The 18,195-nt window shown below is 45.3% G+C and overlaps 1 protein-coding gene across 4 annotated transcripts in view; it reads right to left on the minus strand.

The window, feature by feature from the left end:
- rps6ka3b (ribosomal protein S6 kinase, polypeptide 3b) overlaps nucleotides 1-18,195 on the minus strand; it is a 37,161-nt gene that overhangs the window by 2,455 nt on the left and 16,511 nt on the right. For 2 of the 4 annotated variants that reach the window (XM_013915772.1, XM_005752452.2), the window contains exons 2-17: nucleotides 13,165-13,281; nucleotides 12,658-12,739; nucleotides 11,238-11,318; nucleotides 11,055-11,134; nucleotides 10,578-10,684; nucleotides 9,254-9,291; nucleotides 8,977-9,119; nucleotides 6,673-6,743; nucleotides 6,096-6,184; nucleotides 5,183-5,247; nucleotides 4,969-5,071; nucleotides 4,763-4,872; nucleotides 4,083-4,208; nucleotides 2,988-3,077; nucleotides 1,831-1,989; nucleotides 1,120-1,281 (exon numbers count right to left, since the gene is read on the minus strand). In XM_013915772.1, the coding sequence (XP_013771226.1) occupies nucleotides 1,120-1,281; nucleotides 1,831-1,989; nucleotides 2,988-3,077; nucleotides 4,083-4,208; nucleotides 4,763-4,872; nucleotides 4,969-5,071; nucleotides 5,183-5,247; nucleotides 6,096-6,184; nucleotides 6,673-6,743; nucleotides 8,977-9,119; nucleotides 9,254-9,291; nucleotides 10,578-10,684; nucleotides 11,055-11,134; nucleotides 11,238-11,318; nucleotides 12,658-12,739; nucleotides 13,165-13,281 (1,623 nt within the window). Of the gene's footprint in view, nucleotides 1-1,119; nucleotides 1,282-1,830; nucleotides 1,990-2,987; nucleotides 3,078-4,082; nucleotides 4,209-4,762; nucleotides 4,873-4,968; nucleotides 5,072-5,182; nucleotides 5,248-6,095; nucleotides 6,185-6,672; nucleotides 6,744-8,976; nucleotides 9,120-9,253; nucleotides 9,292-10,577; nucleotides 10,685-11,054; nucleotides 11,135-11,237; nucleotides 11,319-12,657; nucleotides 12,740-13,164; nucleotides 13,282-15,925; nucleotides 16,059-18,195 lie in introns of those variants that run through there. The other 2 variants (XM_013915770.1, XM_013915771.1) reach the window with 2 other exon arrangements.

Below are 18,195 nucleotides of genomic sequence, written 5' to 3' on the forward strand. Positions count from 1 at the left end.
ACAGGTGCAAACAGGTGCAGACAGGTGCAGACAGGTGCAAACAGGTGCAGACAGCAAAAGAATCACTGTTAAGTGTTTATATGGAGAGTCGTGTAAGAAAAAAAAGGAAGAAGCCGTCAAAAGAATCTATTTGATTTCATTAATTTTATGGAGCAGGAAGCTAGCTAATAAATATTTTATACATTGTGGATCTTGCATGTCGTCATGTGACATCCAGACTTCCTGAACCACAGAACAACCTGAGTATTTTGGATTCAGCGCGTCTTCTTCTGCTCGTTTAATCTGACGACCTTCTTGATGCTAAATTATGAAGCATTTGAGTTTTTGTTAAAGGGCGCCTCCGTGATGACACGGTGAATTTCAATGTTTCGCTACAGCAGAAGAAGTTTGACCAAACCTGTGACGAGAGTCCAGGCGCCTTCGTGCCAATACTGACTGAGAGACACAGCGCCACCTGGTGGCAACAGGAAATCAGCATTTTGCAGCATTTGCATTGTCCATCAGTATTTTGATGACTGAGTGTCAGTATTTCAGCTTTAATCGCAAAACTCTGATACTGTAACAGCTCTAAGAGAAACAATAGACTGGCTGGTGTTGTGCACAGGTGATTATTCCTCAGGTAAACAGGTTAGTTTGCATGTAGCAGCAGATACGTTGATAAATATTTAGAGATCTTTCAGTTGAACAGTGTCAGCAGAAACAGTCGATCGTTTTTGAACACTTGTTCAGTTTTTAGAGGACAACAGCTGACTGTGAGGAAGACGCAGGAGTGTCAAAACATTAGTCTGTTCACACAACCGAAGGCTGTGAATTAATCAGCGTGCTCCGGTCCCGTCTGTCCTCGGAAAGTTTGCTGTCCTCGAGCTGAGGGGCACCTGACGGAGCTGCACTTTGATGGGAGACTTTTGACTTTTCTTTTGTTCAACGTTTGTTTTAAATGTGTTAAATAACTGCATCAGACAAAATATGGGAAGGAATTCTGAACCTGTGTGAAAGTGAAAGTTTAAGTAAAAAGATGCTAAAATGGCAAATCTGTGGTGTCCTACAGAGCACGCACGATGATGACAGGAAATAAAGCAAAATGGTGAAAAAATAAAGGAAGGAGGAACCCCGACGTACCTCGGGGGCGACGAAGTTGGCGGTGTAACACGGCGTCATGAGCAGGCCGTTCTCCGCTCTCAGCTGCTTGGCGAAGCCAAAGTCGCAGATCCTGATGGACTCGGCGTTCCCGCTCTCGTCCACATACAGGATGTTACTGGGCTTCAGGTCTCTGTGCACCACCTGCAAACCCAGCAGGGCGACAGAGTCACGGAGGTCGACTACAGCAGCTTTTTCTCTCTTCACCTCGAACGCATGTCTGCTGGATCGCAGCTATTATACAAATTTGACTAAACCTACTGAAGACATGGACAGAAAGAGCTTTGCTACCACATCAAAGGATTAGTAACCATTTATTACTTTACTGACATTCTTTATTTGTACTTTTTGATTGTTGCATGATGGAAAAATGGGCTTATTTCATATTTAAATCAGTTTCTTCTGTTGTGCAGTGGACACTGCAGGCTCGTATGTTAGCAGCTTGTCACGGCCTGCTTTAGCCTCCTCTTTAGCTCTAACGGGGCTTTAATTTACTGGTTTAACATCATTTTGTATCAAATGGGACTTAAAGTGACCAAGTCCCAACTCATAAAGAACCTTTTTAATTTGACACAGCAGCTCTCATCTGTCACAGCCGAACAGCAGCACATCTCCACAGAAAGACGAGCTCGAACATTTTGTGTCCATCTCTTTGTTTCACCGCTGCTCCTAAAGGCCTCTGGAGAAACGCACCCCTTGCACATGCAGGTACTCCACGGTCTTGGTGATGGTGTAGAGAACAGCGCTGGCTTCCCGCTCAGAGAAAAACTTCTGACGGAGGATTTTGTCCAGCAGCTCGCCTCCCTTCATCAGCTCCGTCACCAGGAACACCGACCGGCCGTCGTCATACACCTACGACACGAAAATAAACCGACCCACACGTAAGTCGGCAGCGATTTAGTCACAGAAATCGCCTGTGAATTTATTTATTCAGCTCTTAAAATTAAAAGCAAAAACAAAAATGCGGAACTAGACGTTTATAAGTGCCTCCAACACCTGCTGCAGAATCACCGGCATGCAGGTGTTCACTGCTGTTTCAAGTGGAAAACCATCAATTTAGATGAAACCATCATTAGTTACTGGATCAAATGCAAACGGGGGCATTTTCACCCAGCAGCAGCAGCAGCATCAGGACGATATTTTTAACTCTAATTAGCAGTGAGTCACAGAAAAAATGAAATCATTAGCATCACAGCAAGCAAATTATTATTTTTGTTTGTCCGACAGCGACTTGGAAAAGCTCGCCGGATATTCAGGTCGAGCCCAGAGGTGGGAAAGTGACCCTGGATGAGTCACGCGGCAGCTTCACTCCATGTTAACACAGGCTGAGGGTGATTTTCACAATAAGAGTTTAACGTTAAACTCTTGTACTTAACCTGTGCAACTTTAACCAAAATGTTCACCAGCAGGGGGCAGCTTGTCCTAACAGCTTACAGGTCACTCACTGCTCCACCTTCTGGTACAAACTGGCATTGCATGAACTTACAGCCCAGCCTAGATTCATTACAGTTGTTTCTTCACATCTGCTGATTGCGTAAAGAAATCCCGCACGGCTTCAAACTATTCTTGAACACAGGACGACACACTGAGCACCTTTAAATCATCGTTGGTGTCACGATAACAGCAACACTGATGCTTTGTGTTCCTATAACTGATGTGATGCTTAATATCAAATGTTGGTGTAGACGTGGTTCTTTAAGTATGAAACAATATATTTATAAATATGTCAGGATACCTTTGGGCTTGATGGGGGAGCTGCACTTGTTAAATAACGTTAAATAAGAAAATAACCATGAGACTGAAGAGCCTGGTTAAGTTTAGCAGCAGATTTAGAGCAATTCAAAACTCACGTCTTTGAGGGTGATGATGTTGGGGTGCTGCCCGTATCTCAGCAGGATCTCCACCTCCTCCGTCGGGTCTCTCTTGGACTTGTTGATAATCTGCCACAGAGACAGTGCTTTGAATATAAAGTGTTTTTATTGCAAGTTTTTTAAAGTTTAAGATCTTTTAAATCCCACACGCTGACACAAAGTTTCAGCAGGATTGTGGAGTCCTGTGAAAAACCGAGGACGCCCGCACCGAGGAAAGGAAATAAGAGAGGAAGCAGCAGGCAGGTGCTCGATCATCAGCAATATAAAAGCAGGAACTTTGGCAGGTGTCAGGCTGGCTTTTCTACTCTAGTCTGATCAAGATCAAATTGGATCATGCAACAGTACGATGATCCCAGGCATCCAGACAGCTGTGCATACACGGATGTCTGCAAAGCTCAATGAACTGAAGCAGTGCTGCAGAGAAGAGTGGGCTACGTTCCTCCACAGCCATGATTTCTGTCATGCAGAAAAATGTGCTTCAAGTTATTGCTGCTTTTACAAGCCACTGAATTATGGAGCGTACTTAGTTTTTACAGGACTGGATGACAACGGTTTCTACTTAGATAATGCATCACTTATCGTGGCATTAAATCAGAAAAACAGTGTCAATTATGTTCATTTATTCACATTTTTGACAAATATGCAGATTATCACCAACAGCAACAGTATTTGAATATCCTGCAATGTCTCCAAACCAGCAGCACAACAAAATCTGAAGCCAACTTTTAGTTTGGAGCTCAGATCTGTTACGTCCTCGTAATTTACTGTCGTTTGTATAATTACCGGACATTTTAAGCTGTTTCAAACTAATTTACTCCTTAAATGTCAACAATACCGACACAGTAAACTGTGAGCGTCAGAGACGGCAAACGGAACGAAACTAAAACAGCTAAAAGCTCAACCACGTTCACGTGGTCATAGAAATATGAAGAATCGATAAATATCTGCACATCTGTGATGGAAATCATCTTTCAGAACGTTTCAGTACATCATCAGCTTCTTTCCAGAAACCTGCCGTCACCCTGCGTGTCTTAAAAACACAAAAGCAGATGTTGAGCTGCTGTGCGCGTTCACCTTCACTGCGTACTCCATGCCGGTTCCTTTGTGTACGCAGCGCTTGCAGATGGAGTAGGAGCCGACGCCGATGTCCTCTTTGATCTCGTAGGCGTCTGCGAACTGGGACGTGCTTCTGTGAAGTTGCTGCACATGAAAAAAATGTAAACAGATGTGAGTCCTCATAACCAACGACTCGGGCCTGATTGAGACTTCTGCCCCACGGCGGCGGCGGCACTCGTGCTCATGCTGTGCGTTACGCGTTAATTACAAACAGTTTCACCCCCAGGAACCTGCTCACATTAGTGAGTCCTTACACTGATGCTATGATTATTAATCCTTATATTAGATGATTATTGTCATTTTGAGGTGAAAAACAGACTAATTACAAGAGATGTGAGAGTGCAGAGATGTGGCGTCTGGATGCGTTTCTCAGGAGATTTTGGAAAATGTTCTTGTTTCATTGAAAGCACTTAAAAAATGACGCATCCATGACTTAATCTACTGCCGGTGATAAAGCTACGACGTACCAGAAAGGAAGGAGGTGCAGGAGTGAAACCTCGGGAAAGCAAATGTGTGAATGAAATTTTCCAGGGTGGAGTGTGAAGACCGCCCCCCGCGTGCTGTGCTCGTCGCCTCCGTCCACTGAGGGTTAGCCCAGTTAACTGGATTATTTCTGCCTCTGAGGCGTTTGCCTGTACCTGTACAATAGCATTGGGTAGTGGCTGCGTCTCCTCCTCCGTTATGGCCACAAAGCTGAACCCTCTGAACAGCTGATGGGCGTTGGCGCTCGGCGGGACCCCCGGCGAGTCTGGTTCACACAGAGAAACAGCTGTTAATACGGCAATGCGGTTCAGCTCTGCACAGTGTGAAGGGCAGGAGGAGGAGGTAGAGTGACAGCCTGTACCTCTGGGTGTTTTAGCTGTGAACTCTGGATCAAAATAGAAAGTGTCGTCAGGTCGCCCCGCTGCTGGCTTGAAAGGAGGGTGGATTTCTCTGCGGTACAGCTTCTGCAGCGAGAGGAAATATGAGGGACAAGGAAACACACTGAAAGACAGAATCATAACCAAAGACGACTCTGTCATCATTAAAGCAGATTTTTCAATAAAGGAGAAACTGACATTCCAGTCGATGGTGCTGAAGAAATGATGCCTCTTGATCTCCTCCACTCCATCCGGCCCAGCTCCTAAAACAAACACCGCACCGACAGTGAGCCCGATGCTGCTGTAATCACATTTCCACAGGCTGCACGAGAATGCTGAGACTTTGTTTGGAGCTAATCTCCACAGAAAAACACAAACACCATAAAGGGCTGAATGTTACGCTGTGCGAATTACACAGATGCAGGTGTTGCATGCAGCAAATATGAACCTGTGGCTTCCGGGCCCTCGGGTTGTGTTTGGTGCCCTCAGCGGTGAAGGCAGCTCGAAACATTAAACATTCCCACCTGCCGAGCATGTGACACGTGTAGCACGGCATGTCGAGAGCCTCAAAAGTCACGGCTCAATCGCTGGATTGTAATTATTAAGCAGTACTAAGCGTCTTAATCAGCCAATCACATGGCAACAACTAAACGGTGCATTTATGCATGCAGACACGGTCGAGACACCTGCCGAAGCTCAAACTGGGCTCAGAACGGGGCTGTGATGTAACTGACAAAAAGACAGCTGGCAGAGCTGGAGGTGCTCAGATTTTATTTATGAGTGACGAGGACGGACGGGATTAGAAATGAGGCTGAGGTGGTTGGATGTGTGACGAGGAGGGGCAGCGAATTCACTGGCAAAGAGGGTGACACAGGGCGCCAGCTCAGGGTCACACGGGGTGATTAAACAGGTAGACTTGTAACTGAAAATCTGCTGGAAGTATCTCCAGGATTACAGAGAGCTCAAAACTGAGAACTCCCATTTTTGTCATTATTTAATCTCACTGAGTGCTTTAATAAATAAACTTTAGAAGAATATTCTAAGAAAATGCTTCCATAACCACAAACCCATTGAACACCCTCTCAACGTGCCTCGTGTGTGCAGGTTTTACCTAATCTGTTGCCGGGGTTTCGCTTGAAAAGGTTCCTGAGGAGACTCTGAGCTTCGGAGCTGAGAAACTGCGGCATTCCCAGCTTGGCCCTGCGATGGACACAGAGAAAGGCAGCAGGGGGGGTGAAACGGAGAGAGAAACATATCGAATGCTCTGTGTTGTGTACCCGGCATCTGAAAGACTAGACAGAAACATGTCGATGTGACACAGGAAGCACACTCAGCACTCTGCAGAGTCTGCTCAGCAGCTTTCCCCCCGGGCGGATACCGAGAGTCAAAAGAGAGCGAGAGAGGAAGAAGGAGGGGTTAATATTTCCTTTAATTCTCACCGACTGCAACATGATTATTTTCTCTCTTTTATGAAGAGCTATCAGCACATTCTGAGATGATCTCAGTCCATCCAGTCCTCATCCTCCTCTTCCTCCTGAGTGCTGCACTCTGTCTCCTCTCATAAAAATCCTCCCCTGGGCTGACTCGCCTTGTACTCTCTCTCTCTCTCTCCGTCTCGTCTCGGATGTACAGGGAGCTCAAATAAAAGCTGCAGGGTGGGGATCGGACAGGAGTGTAAGGTGTCTTACTTGAGGATCATGGTCATCGTCTCTTTCCGGTCTTTTCCTTGAAACGGCAGCGTTCCCGTCAGCATCTCAAACTGTGAGAGAACAGGACACCATCGCGCTTATTAATTAATGAGTTTTTAGGACAGATCTGATATAACAATGTGCAATAAGATCAGAAAACAGGAAGCTTAAGATACTTTTATACTTAATAGTCCTCAAGTTCTGTTGACATTTTACTGATAAAACATCCAGCATACGGCTCAAAATAAAGAATAACCACTGAAAATCAGTTTGATTATGTGCGCCTGTGTGTATTCGTAATCTAAGAGTCACGCCCTCTTTGTCTCATGGTCTGTTTCTGTGAACACAGCCCATGTTTTCTCACCTCTTTGGCCTCAGGATCAGCAAAAAACTCACTTTCTGCATCCAGTACATATACAGTTAGGTTTTTGTTACCTGTTTATTGAAACTTAGTTTTATTGTGGACATGAGTATAATGTGTAGACTCAACTTTCATTTGAGAGTGTCCACATTCAAACTGGATGAAGGTTTAGGAGTTTCAACTCCTTAACATGTGCCACCCTGTTTTTAAAGGGGCCAAAAGTAATTGGACACTTCTCTCAAAGGCTATTTCATGGGCAGGTGTGGGCAATTCCTTCGTTATGTCATTTCAATTAAGCAGATAAAAGGCCTGGAGTTGATTTGAGGTGTGGTGCTTGCATTTGGAAGATTTTGCTATGAACAGACAACATGTGGTCAAGTCATCCTTAAGCTGCGAAGGCAGAAAAAACTCATCCGAGAAATTGCTACAATATCAAAATCTACAAAGAAAGAAAGCACTGGTGCACTCGACAGCGCAAAAAGACATGGTGGAGGGCAGTGGTGGATGATCGCAGAATCGTTTCCATGGTGAAGAGAAACTCCTCCTCCGTCTACAGGTGCAAGCCACTCACAACCTCAGGAACACAAAAGCCAGATTGTACCTTCTACTAGCATACCACATCATCTGCACTGTGAAGGCTCTGACTTGCATGGCTGCCAGCGTCACTGCGACACTGGTGTTCATTGATGATGTGACACAGGACAGAAGAGGCATACTGTCTGCTCACATCCAGGAAACCCAGCATCTGGTGATGTCCATGAGTCCAACACGTCAGGCTGTCATTACCAGCAAAGGGTTTTCAACCAAGTATTAGAAATGAACATCTCGTTTTCAGTTCTTTAACTCGTCCATTTACTTTGCATTATAAATTCTTTAATATATTATAAATGAAATCTTTTTCTTCAGCCCGCTGAAGTAAAGCTGGAAGTCTGAACTTTAACCGATTCGTTTAATTTAAATTTCATTGTGTTTAAGTACAGAACCAAAGTTAGAAAAAAATCGTCTCTTTACAAATATCTCTGGAAACATCAACGTATCTACCCGGCCGAGCTGACATCATCTGGTATCGACATTTATAATGGCATATAATAAATAAATGACAACTACAGACGTAAAGAAGAGAGAAACATCCTTCAGCCATCTTATGAGTGTTGTGGTGCACAGTTTGTCCACCAGGGGGCACTCTGCAGCTTCCCTGCCACAAACTACAACCACCTGACCTCCTGGGATCAAACTTGCTCGTTGGCTTGTTAAAGCTGTGAACTATTGTCCGATATATCACTATAGTAAATCTTAAATATCTTATCGGTTCTAAAGTTGCTGTGTTTTATACTTAAGCTGCGTGTGGTAACCCAAAGAAAAGAAGCAGCAGAAACGAGCTTCCTCTGCGGGGGGTCTGGGTTAAGACTGGCTGAGGAGCTCCGACATCCTTCATGTCAAAAGGACCCAGCTGAGGTGGTTTGTGCATCTGATAAGGATGCCTTCTGGACGCCTTCCTTTTGAGGTTTTTCAAGCTTGCCTAACTGAGAGGAGGCCCCAAAGCAGACCCAGACATGCCAGAGAAAACAAATCTCTCAGCTGGCTTCAGAAAGCCTCAGTGTCCCTCTGAGAAGAGCCAGGAAAAGAAGCCAGGGAGCAGGAGCTTCTCTGCTGTAACTGATAAGTGGCAGAAAACAGATGGATGGATGTTTACCTCCTCATAAATGTCGGGGCTTTTGAGCTGTACTAACGCAAATTTAAATGTAATTTGTGACTTTTTGTGCAACAATGTTTACGTGGGAACCACGCAGGATTTAAAAATGTTATCAGCTTGCAAACAGCTCCAAATAATTTGAGCTGCCAGGAGAAAACCTCATTACAGCTCACCTGAGACCGCAGGACTGCTGATACGACACAATGAGTGCGATAAGATTTATTGCAATCGGATTATTTGGGACTCTCACCATGAGAACGCCGTACGACCACCAGTCGGCGCTGTGCGTGTGTCCTCGCCTGTTCACCACCTCTGGAGCCATGTACTCCACCGTGCCGCAGAAAGAGTAGGCCTTGTTCTCGTGGTCTATCGACTCCTTGCTGAGGCCGAAGTCTGAGCACACAAACGCACACACATGTACAAAGATGAGTGCCAGCTTTGCATGATAAAAACACAGAGAAAGCAGCAGTAAGTATCTGAGCACAGCGGCAGGGGTACGCGTGAGGAAACAGAAAAAGGTTACGCACCGGTCAGCTTGATGTGTCCCTCCTCATCGAGCAGGATGCTGAAACAACAGAAGACTGTTTCAAATGCTGCATTACTCAGTGTGATTGTGCACTTACAGCCTTCATGTCATGAGTGAGCTTTCACAGGCAAGATTCTGGAGACCAGACTTAAAGATTTGTGGGGCAGACAGCAGCTCCCCATAATGGCACGTCATTAAATTATAGCATGGAGGCTTGTTTGAAAGCAGGGACGTCAAACTCACTTCACATCGTGGGCACACGCACAGCCTTCATGTCCGTGTAAAGAAGTTTAATTACACAAGTATTCCCTGAGATTTGTAAAAAAGAACTTCCAACATTATGCCTCAGTTTTTCTACGTGATGAAGAAATGAAAGAAACCTGCCAGCACGTGTACCCTGCAGAGAAGGTAACTCGGATTTAACAGTTTTTCTTCTTTGTTTTGAACAAACAGTAGCAGAGTTACAGTCATGTAAAGAGGCAAGCCTGCCAAACTATGGTGAATAAAGGGTTAATGACTCTGGTATGACTGGCCATGGGGGGTGGAGGTCGTTATCAGCAGGAAAAGCTGTAAAACTTATGAAGCTACAGTTCAAAGTCCAGCATTTATGCCCCACGTTCACATTTTCCAAAGCCGTCCACTGGGCCGCACTGGAGTCTTTGTTGGGCCGATTCTGGCCCCCGGGCCTTATGTTTGACACCCCTGGTTAAAGGACTATTCCTGCTAACTTTGCACTTTCCCTGACCTCTGCTGTGATGGTTCACCTTCATCACCTCTCCGTTAGACTTCTGTAGCTCTGATGGTCCAGCTGCACTCTCTCTGACTCACAGCCTCAGCTGCCCGACAAAGTAAACACAAGACGTCGCTGCAGTCTGAGCTCAACTGCACTGCCATTTAAAAGTTTTACTTCTTGTGTTTAAAGCCCTGCGTCAGGATCTCCAGCTCTCTGCGATCAGCTCACAGCCCCTAACCTGAAGACCAAAGGTGAGCAGGCGTTTCTGTTATTGCCTCCAAATAACAGAACAGCTGACAGTCTTAAAATCGATTCTGTTGCATTTCTCTGCCTCCACAGACGAGGCCAACTCCAGTCGTTTTAAATGCGCTGTTTAAATAAAACAGAGTTGACTTGAACGTAAACACAGACATTAGTGGCCTGGAAAAGCCATTTTGCTAACTGCATTAGAGATCTCCACGAGGGAAACCTGGCAGCTGACCTAATCGTCCTGCCGGGATGCACGCTGCTTTGTTTACATGCATGAGGCTGTGTGTGTGTGTGTGTGTGTGTGTGTGTGTGTGTGTGTGTGTGTGTGTGTGTGTGTGCATACTTCTCAGGTTTGAGGTCTCTGTAAATGATGCCGAGCCCGTGGAGGTGATCGAGGGCCAGCGCGAGCTCCGCCAGGTAGAACTTCACGTCTTCCTCTGTGAACATTACCTGAAACACAGGTGTGTTTTTTTAATCACTGCAGGTCCAGATTTGACCATGTAGCCTTAAACAGCAGCAGTCATGCTGTAAGTGCAGGACAAATGAAAAGCCTGAGTCTTTTCTTCTTCAGCTTGCTTTTTAAAATTTCTTATTCGGACTTTTTAGGGTTTAGTTTATTCTATCATATACGTATCTATCGGCTCCAGCACACATTCGACCCGATTTGAATAGTTGGTTAAGAAAATGGATGGATGGGCTTATTTCTCAGCAGCTGACAGCTCAGACGGGTGCAGGACCACCATGCACTGATTTAAATAGCGATTAGAAATGCTGGGCACTTTCTATACCCGCTGTTTGTGTTGGTTTAAACTGCTGTTACCTCCTTAGAGAGACGAGTGAAGAGGTCGCCTCCTCGGAGAAAATCCAGGATCAGGTAGAGCTTCCCCTCCGTCTGAAATGCTGGAGGGCGAAAGCAAACTGAGTTAGTATTTAAAAAGCTCAAAGACGAGCTCCGATTGGCCGGTGACTCCTCTTCACAGAGCTCTGCCATTGGCTGACTCACCGTAGTGCAGTTTGACGATGAAGGGATGGTTGACCTCCACCAGGATGTCTCTCTCCATCTTCGTCCTGACCCGGTCACGCACTGGAAACGCACACAGAGCAGAAAACACAGAATCAGCAGATCAATCGCGGCCTCCGTTGTTCGGTTTCTGTTTTGGCTGCAAAGGAGTAACTGGGTCACGGAGGAGAGTGAAGAAAATATGCAGCACGAAAGAGAAAAATAAGAAGGGGAAAGAGAAATGAGTAAGAAAGAAGAGGATGCTAAAGAAAGGAGCAGCAGATGGCGTCTGACTTGAGTCAAAGCTCATTTAAAGAACTTATTTCGGTTCTCTCTCTCAGCACATTAGCTTCCTAAATTAATTTTTAAATGGAGCTAAATTAACTTAGAAATGAATAAAAGGATAAAAAGTGCTGAGCGTTAACGTTTAATGTGTTTAAGTGACTTTTCAAGGCACAACTTTTACTTTGAAGGCAAGAGTCGTCTGCAGCTCTCTGAAGGAGTTTTTCCTTCCCACTGTCACCAGGTGAGTTTTCTCTGTGATATTGTGTTTCTCTTATAATACAAAGCACCTCGTGGAGACTGTTGTTGTGATTTGATGCTATATAAATAAACTTTAGCTGAATCTTCCATACAAAGTACAGACTGTGCCGATCTGCCAGCAACCAAAGCGAACTTTGCAACCAATCTCGGTCTCCAGGCGTAACCAGCCAGCTACAAGAACTGTTTTGATATCTAAGCATATTTGTTCCCTTCATTACATCTGTGCGGGAGTGAATTTACTCATCGCTCTAAAATGCAGTAAATGCAACCTGCCGGGCGACCTGCTCATTTGTGTGTTTAATTTGATGGAGCCGCACTCCCCCGGAGGCGGAAGCGCCGACCGGAAGTAGCTCCGCTCTGAGTTTTCTCCACACCGGCGATTGATCAACACACCAGCTGCGGTGAATTATTACTGTCTGACGCCGATGTATTTAACGCCGTGACCAGGCTTCAGTCAGCGCTGGATCATTAGACAGTTTAGATGGTGTGTTGTTTCTAATTTCAGAAAGCTTCTCACTCCTTTTTGTCTTTCGCACCAGGAAGTGGAGAGGAAAACACGGGAGCTGAATCACGAGCGGGGAATGAATGCACGGAGTGTCGCCTGCCTTCACATCGCCAAACTGCACTTTCGGGAGCCGGGAGAATTCACCACGGGGCGCCACGGCCAAAGGACGCCACACTGAACTGTTATTATTTTGCACTGTAAACAAATTCACCGTCTCTTTCTGCGTTCAAGTCCGCTCCACCCACACTCCATGACAGTTTTATTGCCCTTTGGAGCATTTTGAGACAAAGTGGTGGGCGTGGCCATCTCTTATATACAAACACAGTCCGTGGTGTTGTTGCTGGTTTTAGTGTTTAATGGCTCTGCTGTTTCTACCTTTCAGTGTGGCTTTCTTCAACACCTTCATGGCGTACAGCTGACCAGCGTCCGGTCCTGTGATCTTCCTCACCAGAAACACCTACACACACACACACACGCACACACACACACACACACACACAGAAAGAATAATAAATCATCTTTACTGATTAAATGTAAGTGCTGGATGTCGTTATGCACACTGTGAGTGTCGTTTGTTTCTGTGTGAGGATGAGAGTTTGTTTGGGTTGTTCCCATTATCCAGGTCGCACTCATGAACATTAACATAAACACACACACACACTCGCAGCCCAAGCAGGAGGCTAATTGCTCTTTCATAAAGACGATGATACTGAGTGCGAGAGTGAAGGGCCCTCAGCCTGCCATCACCATAGCAACTCACTCTCAAACACTGGCACGAGGGAAACGTTACAGGAGAATTGAGTGGAAGTAAAACTGACACTTTACCCCCCCGCCCCGCCCACACACACAATGATAGGTCCATAAAAACACACACATACGCACCTTTCCAAACGAGCCCTGTCCCAGGACTTTGCGCAGCTCGAACTGCCGAGGGTCGGCCTTTTCCGACCCTTCCTTCACGTGGTGAGTGATGCTGATCTCCTTAATCGGGACGTCATCCTGAAACACACACACAGATTGAAGTTCGGTATAATTACTAAGGTCTGAAGAGGTCAGAGGTCAGTAATTCTTGGCTGTAAGTTAAACAGCTCTAAAAATACTCCATTTCTACCAAATAGCAGCCAAAAAGCTGCAAAATGAAAACTGCAGTTCCTCTAGTGGCCACTTGAGGCTCCAAACCTGAGTCAGTCTCCATAGGCTCCCATGTTGAAATGTCCAAATTTACAGCAGAAATAAACATGTTTACAGTCGGATAGATTAACTGCTTTGGTCTCGATGAGTTTATTTATAACTCAACTATCTGGACACTGGCGTTGGAGCTGAGCCTATTTTGACTGCATCCCAGCAGGGGCAGCTTTAGGGGACGGTTGTCTGCTCTGCATCACCTCCAACTAATCGAGGTCAATAAGCTGGGCCTTTCAACTGTTTGGTGCCTTTTGGAGCACTTTTAAAGCATCATCTGACATATGATATGGATTACTGAGCTTTACAGGCCATCCGAGATGTTTATCTTCCAGTTTTGGTAAGTGAAGTTCTGCTATTTTAATAGCTTGTTCCGTAGCACGCTTCAGGTTATTGATGGATGTGCAGACCGACGTCCATAAACTTTTCTGGCAGCGGAAAAAGTCCTAAAGTAAACATCCATTAATACACGGAGGTGACTTTGCATTTATCCTCTACTCAAAATTCAGCCATTACAGGAGGCAGGAGATCAATTTCTGCACCCACTTTAGCTTTAATAGACCATGATGCATTGCAGCTGCTGAGATACAGCACAGAGTGCAGCCTGAGTAAGTTTGTTTTTGTGTGAAAATCATGAAGAAGGCTTTAATTTTGTTTTAATTTTCACAATAAAAGCCTCAGACGTGTAAACAGTGTGACTGAATATAACAGCTTTTAATATTAAATAAATGCAAATCTTTTGTTCATATATTTGTACTAAACAGATAAACAAAACGCAGAATCCTCACTGCATTCACAGGAATCAGGAGGGTGAGTAGGAGCCAGGTGCTGCTAATCAAATGCATTGAATAACTGATCACCATCCCTGCGAGCAGCTCTATGAAAGCAGGAGTTTGCAGGTGTGAAGCATTCAGATATACTTTGAGAAGCCACAGTTGCTGCCCATCTGGCTGCTAAGGGAAGCCTGCTAACAATCTGAAGTCCGTCACTCTACAGTGAGAAGAGCAAAACATTCAAAACACGCTGCCAATCTGGGAGCGGACGTCCCAGCAAATTCACCCCAAGGACAAGATCGTGCAATACTCGTCAGACTCTACAGATCTCAGTTAAGTGTTAGAGTTCATCCCAGCAGAAAGGCTCCCGTCTCTACCAAGAACATGGCAGCACAGCTGAGCTTTGCAAAGCTGCATCTGAAGAAATCAAAAGACTTGTGGAACAAAGTGGTTTGGACAGACGAGAACAAACACATCATAGCAGCTGTCAGCACAGCGGTGGAGGTTTGGGCTTGTTCTGCAGACACTGAGTTGACCGTGAACTCCACTGAACTCTATTCTGGAGTCGAATGTGAGGCCACGTGTCTCACAGCTAAAGCTTGAGGAGAATGAGGACAGCAGCAAATCTACGGCAGCAGAGCCCAGTCAAAGTCCAGACCTCAGCCCGACTGAAACGCTGCGGTGGGACTTTAAGACAGCTGTGAGTAAACAAGTGTTCACAAACTTCACTGAACTGTGGGCCAAAATTCCTCCACAACAATGTGTGAGGTTGTCAAAGTCACACAGAAAATGATTACTTCAAGTTGTTGCCACTAAAGGCGGTCCAACTGTGGGGTGTGCTCAGTTTTCACACAGCGCTTCTGGATTTTAGCTCTATTTTTAATTAATCATTTAGATAACTTTACAAGCTGTTAACGACCAGATGATGTTTTTGTATTATGTCCTGATACATGAAACCCGAGATTTGAAAGAGGATGCACTTCCTCTTTCTCATGACTGCATATGCGAACCACTTGTGGTAATGTGCTCGGTCGCCTCCATAACAGCCTCTTTCAAACCCCGTCTGAGGCAATTTTCTACACTTTACTTACTTCTGATCAAACACTGATATCCTGAGAGCCCGCCGCCTGGCCTTGGTTCATTCAAACACATCCAGGAAACACCCCTGTGCAGCAGCACCAATCAGGCACTGACAGACCTCATGTCTCAGCTACACTGACACTATCAGTGGAACAAGTTCTGACTTGTTTTTTCTGAGTTTTATTTCGAAAGGGTCGGGGATTAAAAACACAACAGCTCCCATCAGAGTTCCCTTTCGTCCCGGCTCCTTCACATCTCCCTGAATCACAGAACAGGTTGAGCAGGCTTCCTGAGCGTTCGTCATCCTCGCAGCAGGACATCACAACACACACACAGACACACAGAGTTGTCGTGGAGCCACCCCCGATACCTGCTTCCCGCTGTAGCTGGCTGACTAACGTTGCCTCACTGCATGTCTGTTTGTGCTCAGCGCCATCATCCATCCTTCAGCCTTCGTCTCCTCCTGAAGAGCCCGCCCTTCCTCGGGATACTCATGCAGTAAACCGGACAACAGGTAAACAATCCCACCCCGCATTTCCAACCTCTTTCCACTTTCCCATCATCCTCCCTGCTCTGCTCTGTGCTCCATCCTCTTTATTTCCACCCACCTCCTCCTGCTCCTCATACCTGCAGCTCCCAGGTGGGTGACCTGCTCGCTGCGGGGTGTCCCAGTGCATTATGGATCCTGTAGTCCCGGCTGCGGATCAGGCTCTGCGGTGCTAACATTGCTCCCGAGCATCGACTGGAGCCGGCGCCGGCTTCTGCTCGTCCCTGACACTTCCTCCTCTGCCTCTCCCTCTCTGCGCCTACCTCTCTCTCCCTCTGAGAAATCCTCGCCTCGCTCCCTCCCTACTTTCCTCCCTCGTTCCCTCTGATTCTCTCGCCTTTTCTATCTTTATTTGAACCGTTCTCACCTCTCCTCCCCGGATCACACCTCTCCCTCTCTCCTCTCTGCCTCTTTCTCATCGGAAAGTCACACGCTGGAGTCGGGAGGGACGTGTAATAGACGTGGAAAAAGGTAATCAGATACTCTACTTGAGTAAAAGTACCATATAAGATGTATTACTGCCTTTCACTGAGGACTTTAGAGATCTCTTCAGTGCCTGAAATGTGTCCAAAACAAGTAATGAAACGTAACAAGTACTAAAGCTGTGAGCCTCAGCTTGGATATTTTTCTATGAATAAAATGCTTCTTTCAAACATATCAAAGGTTCAATCATTAAAGAGGACATGGGCCTGGACAGCAGCACATAAAGCTATGGAGTGACTCCTTAAATGATCCATAAAAACACAAGTTACTGCCTCATGTAAAGCCCGACTCTTTGCCAGGCTTAATCTTTCAGTTTCCTCCCTGGACAGCGCTCGTACAGGCAGCAACCTTCACGCTCGCCGTCACCCGTGAGTCACTTAAACACCGCTTTTCATGGCTAATCCTCGTTAGTCAGAGGCTCTCGCCGTCTGTTTTTCAACACGTGGTTGTGTAAACAGTGAATCTTTTTGAGGACGACCAGCACGCTGCCTTCCAGCGCTGGTATTTAAACTCTCCCTGCACACAGAAACCACCGCTGCAGCGGCTGATGCGCTCGCATCCTCGGCCATCTTTATGATTTCTTCGGGCTCTTATTTAACAGGAAGCTGTGGTTCACTGTGCACTCACCTTTATTTACACTGACATTATTTTATTTGCATAACTTTATGGCTCAAACTTGGTATGCGGCATAAAAGCACAGCTGATTAGCACAGTTACATTTTATGGTCAAATACACACATTTGGATACGATCACCAGCCAAAGTGTTTTTTGTGTTTTTTCTTGAGCCTAAACCAGCAGCTGTGAGAGAAACAGGATGTGAATTACTCCAACCTGCCTGCTGATCCACTCATTACCTTTCAGCATCCCAACTTTCCTTTACTTCTATCACTGCTTCAAAGCTTAACCCTGCCTGACCGTGGCTTTAGCTCAGCTCACGTCTTCTTTCTAACTTCCATATTTCCAGTTTAATCACAATTAAACTTCCAGTTTCCTAAAAGTATAAGTAAGTATCTTTTTTTTATCATAACCATGTCTGTCATATGTGAGCATCGTTACTTTCAACTTCAAAATATCCTTTGAAATAATTTATATATAACTTCTTTTTAATATTTTTATCAACGCAACAAAAGTTGTTAGTTTTACTAAAACGTTGTTACATTAGCTGCCTCATTAACTGTTTTCCTTAAAGAGGGCTTTTATTTAGTCACACATAAAATATATTTTGGTTTATGAAATATAACTATATTAACTATATTTTAACTATACAAGGACCAGTCGTGCTTATATGAGGGTGATTATTCTGAAACAGGAAAAAAAAGAGAAAACCTGAGTTTAACAGCTAGTTCAGAGTCAAATATTATTCAGCTCTTCGCGCTAACATCACAGCGCTCTATGTAAATGAGACCAAACATCCAGACTGAGGCTGAGAGCTGCAAACAGCTGATAAACGCACAAAAACAATTTGGACACTGCTGACTGACGAAAATAGACGGAGAAAAACTGATGGGTTTCGCATTGTTGACGTTTTGAATATACGTGTGTGTGTGTGTGTGTGTGTGTGTGTGTGTGAGTGAGTCAGAACGCAGATGGAGGATCAGAGCTGCAGCGACAGGATGCTCATGTAGCACCTCTTAATCACAGGATTAAAACTGCAAACCCTGCACCTGTGCACCAAGCACACACACACACACACACACACATATAAATAACACACAGGTATACACACACCTGCATGCCCCCACACATGGTAAATGCTTCTTTTTCCTGTTATTATCCTCATTATCTTATATTTACTTCTTATATATAAAAACACACTGATGGTGTTTCCAACTTCCCTCTGCTGTTAC

Source organism: Pundamilia nyererei, unplaced genomic scaffold (assembly GCF_000239375.1).
Source record: "Pundamilia nyererei isolate P.nyererei 1_Seehausen unplaced genomic scaffold, PunNye1.0 scaffold00361, whole genome shotgun sequence".
In the NCBI taxonomy this organism is placed as follows: domain Eukaryota; kingdom Metazoa; phylum Chordata; class Actinopteri; order Cichliformes; family Cichlidae; genus Pundamilia; species Pundamilia nyererei.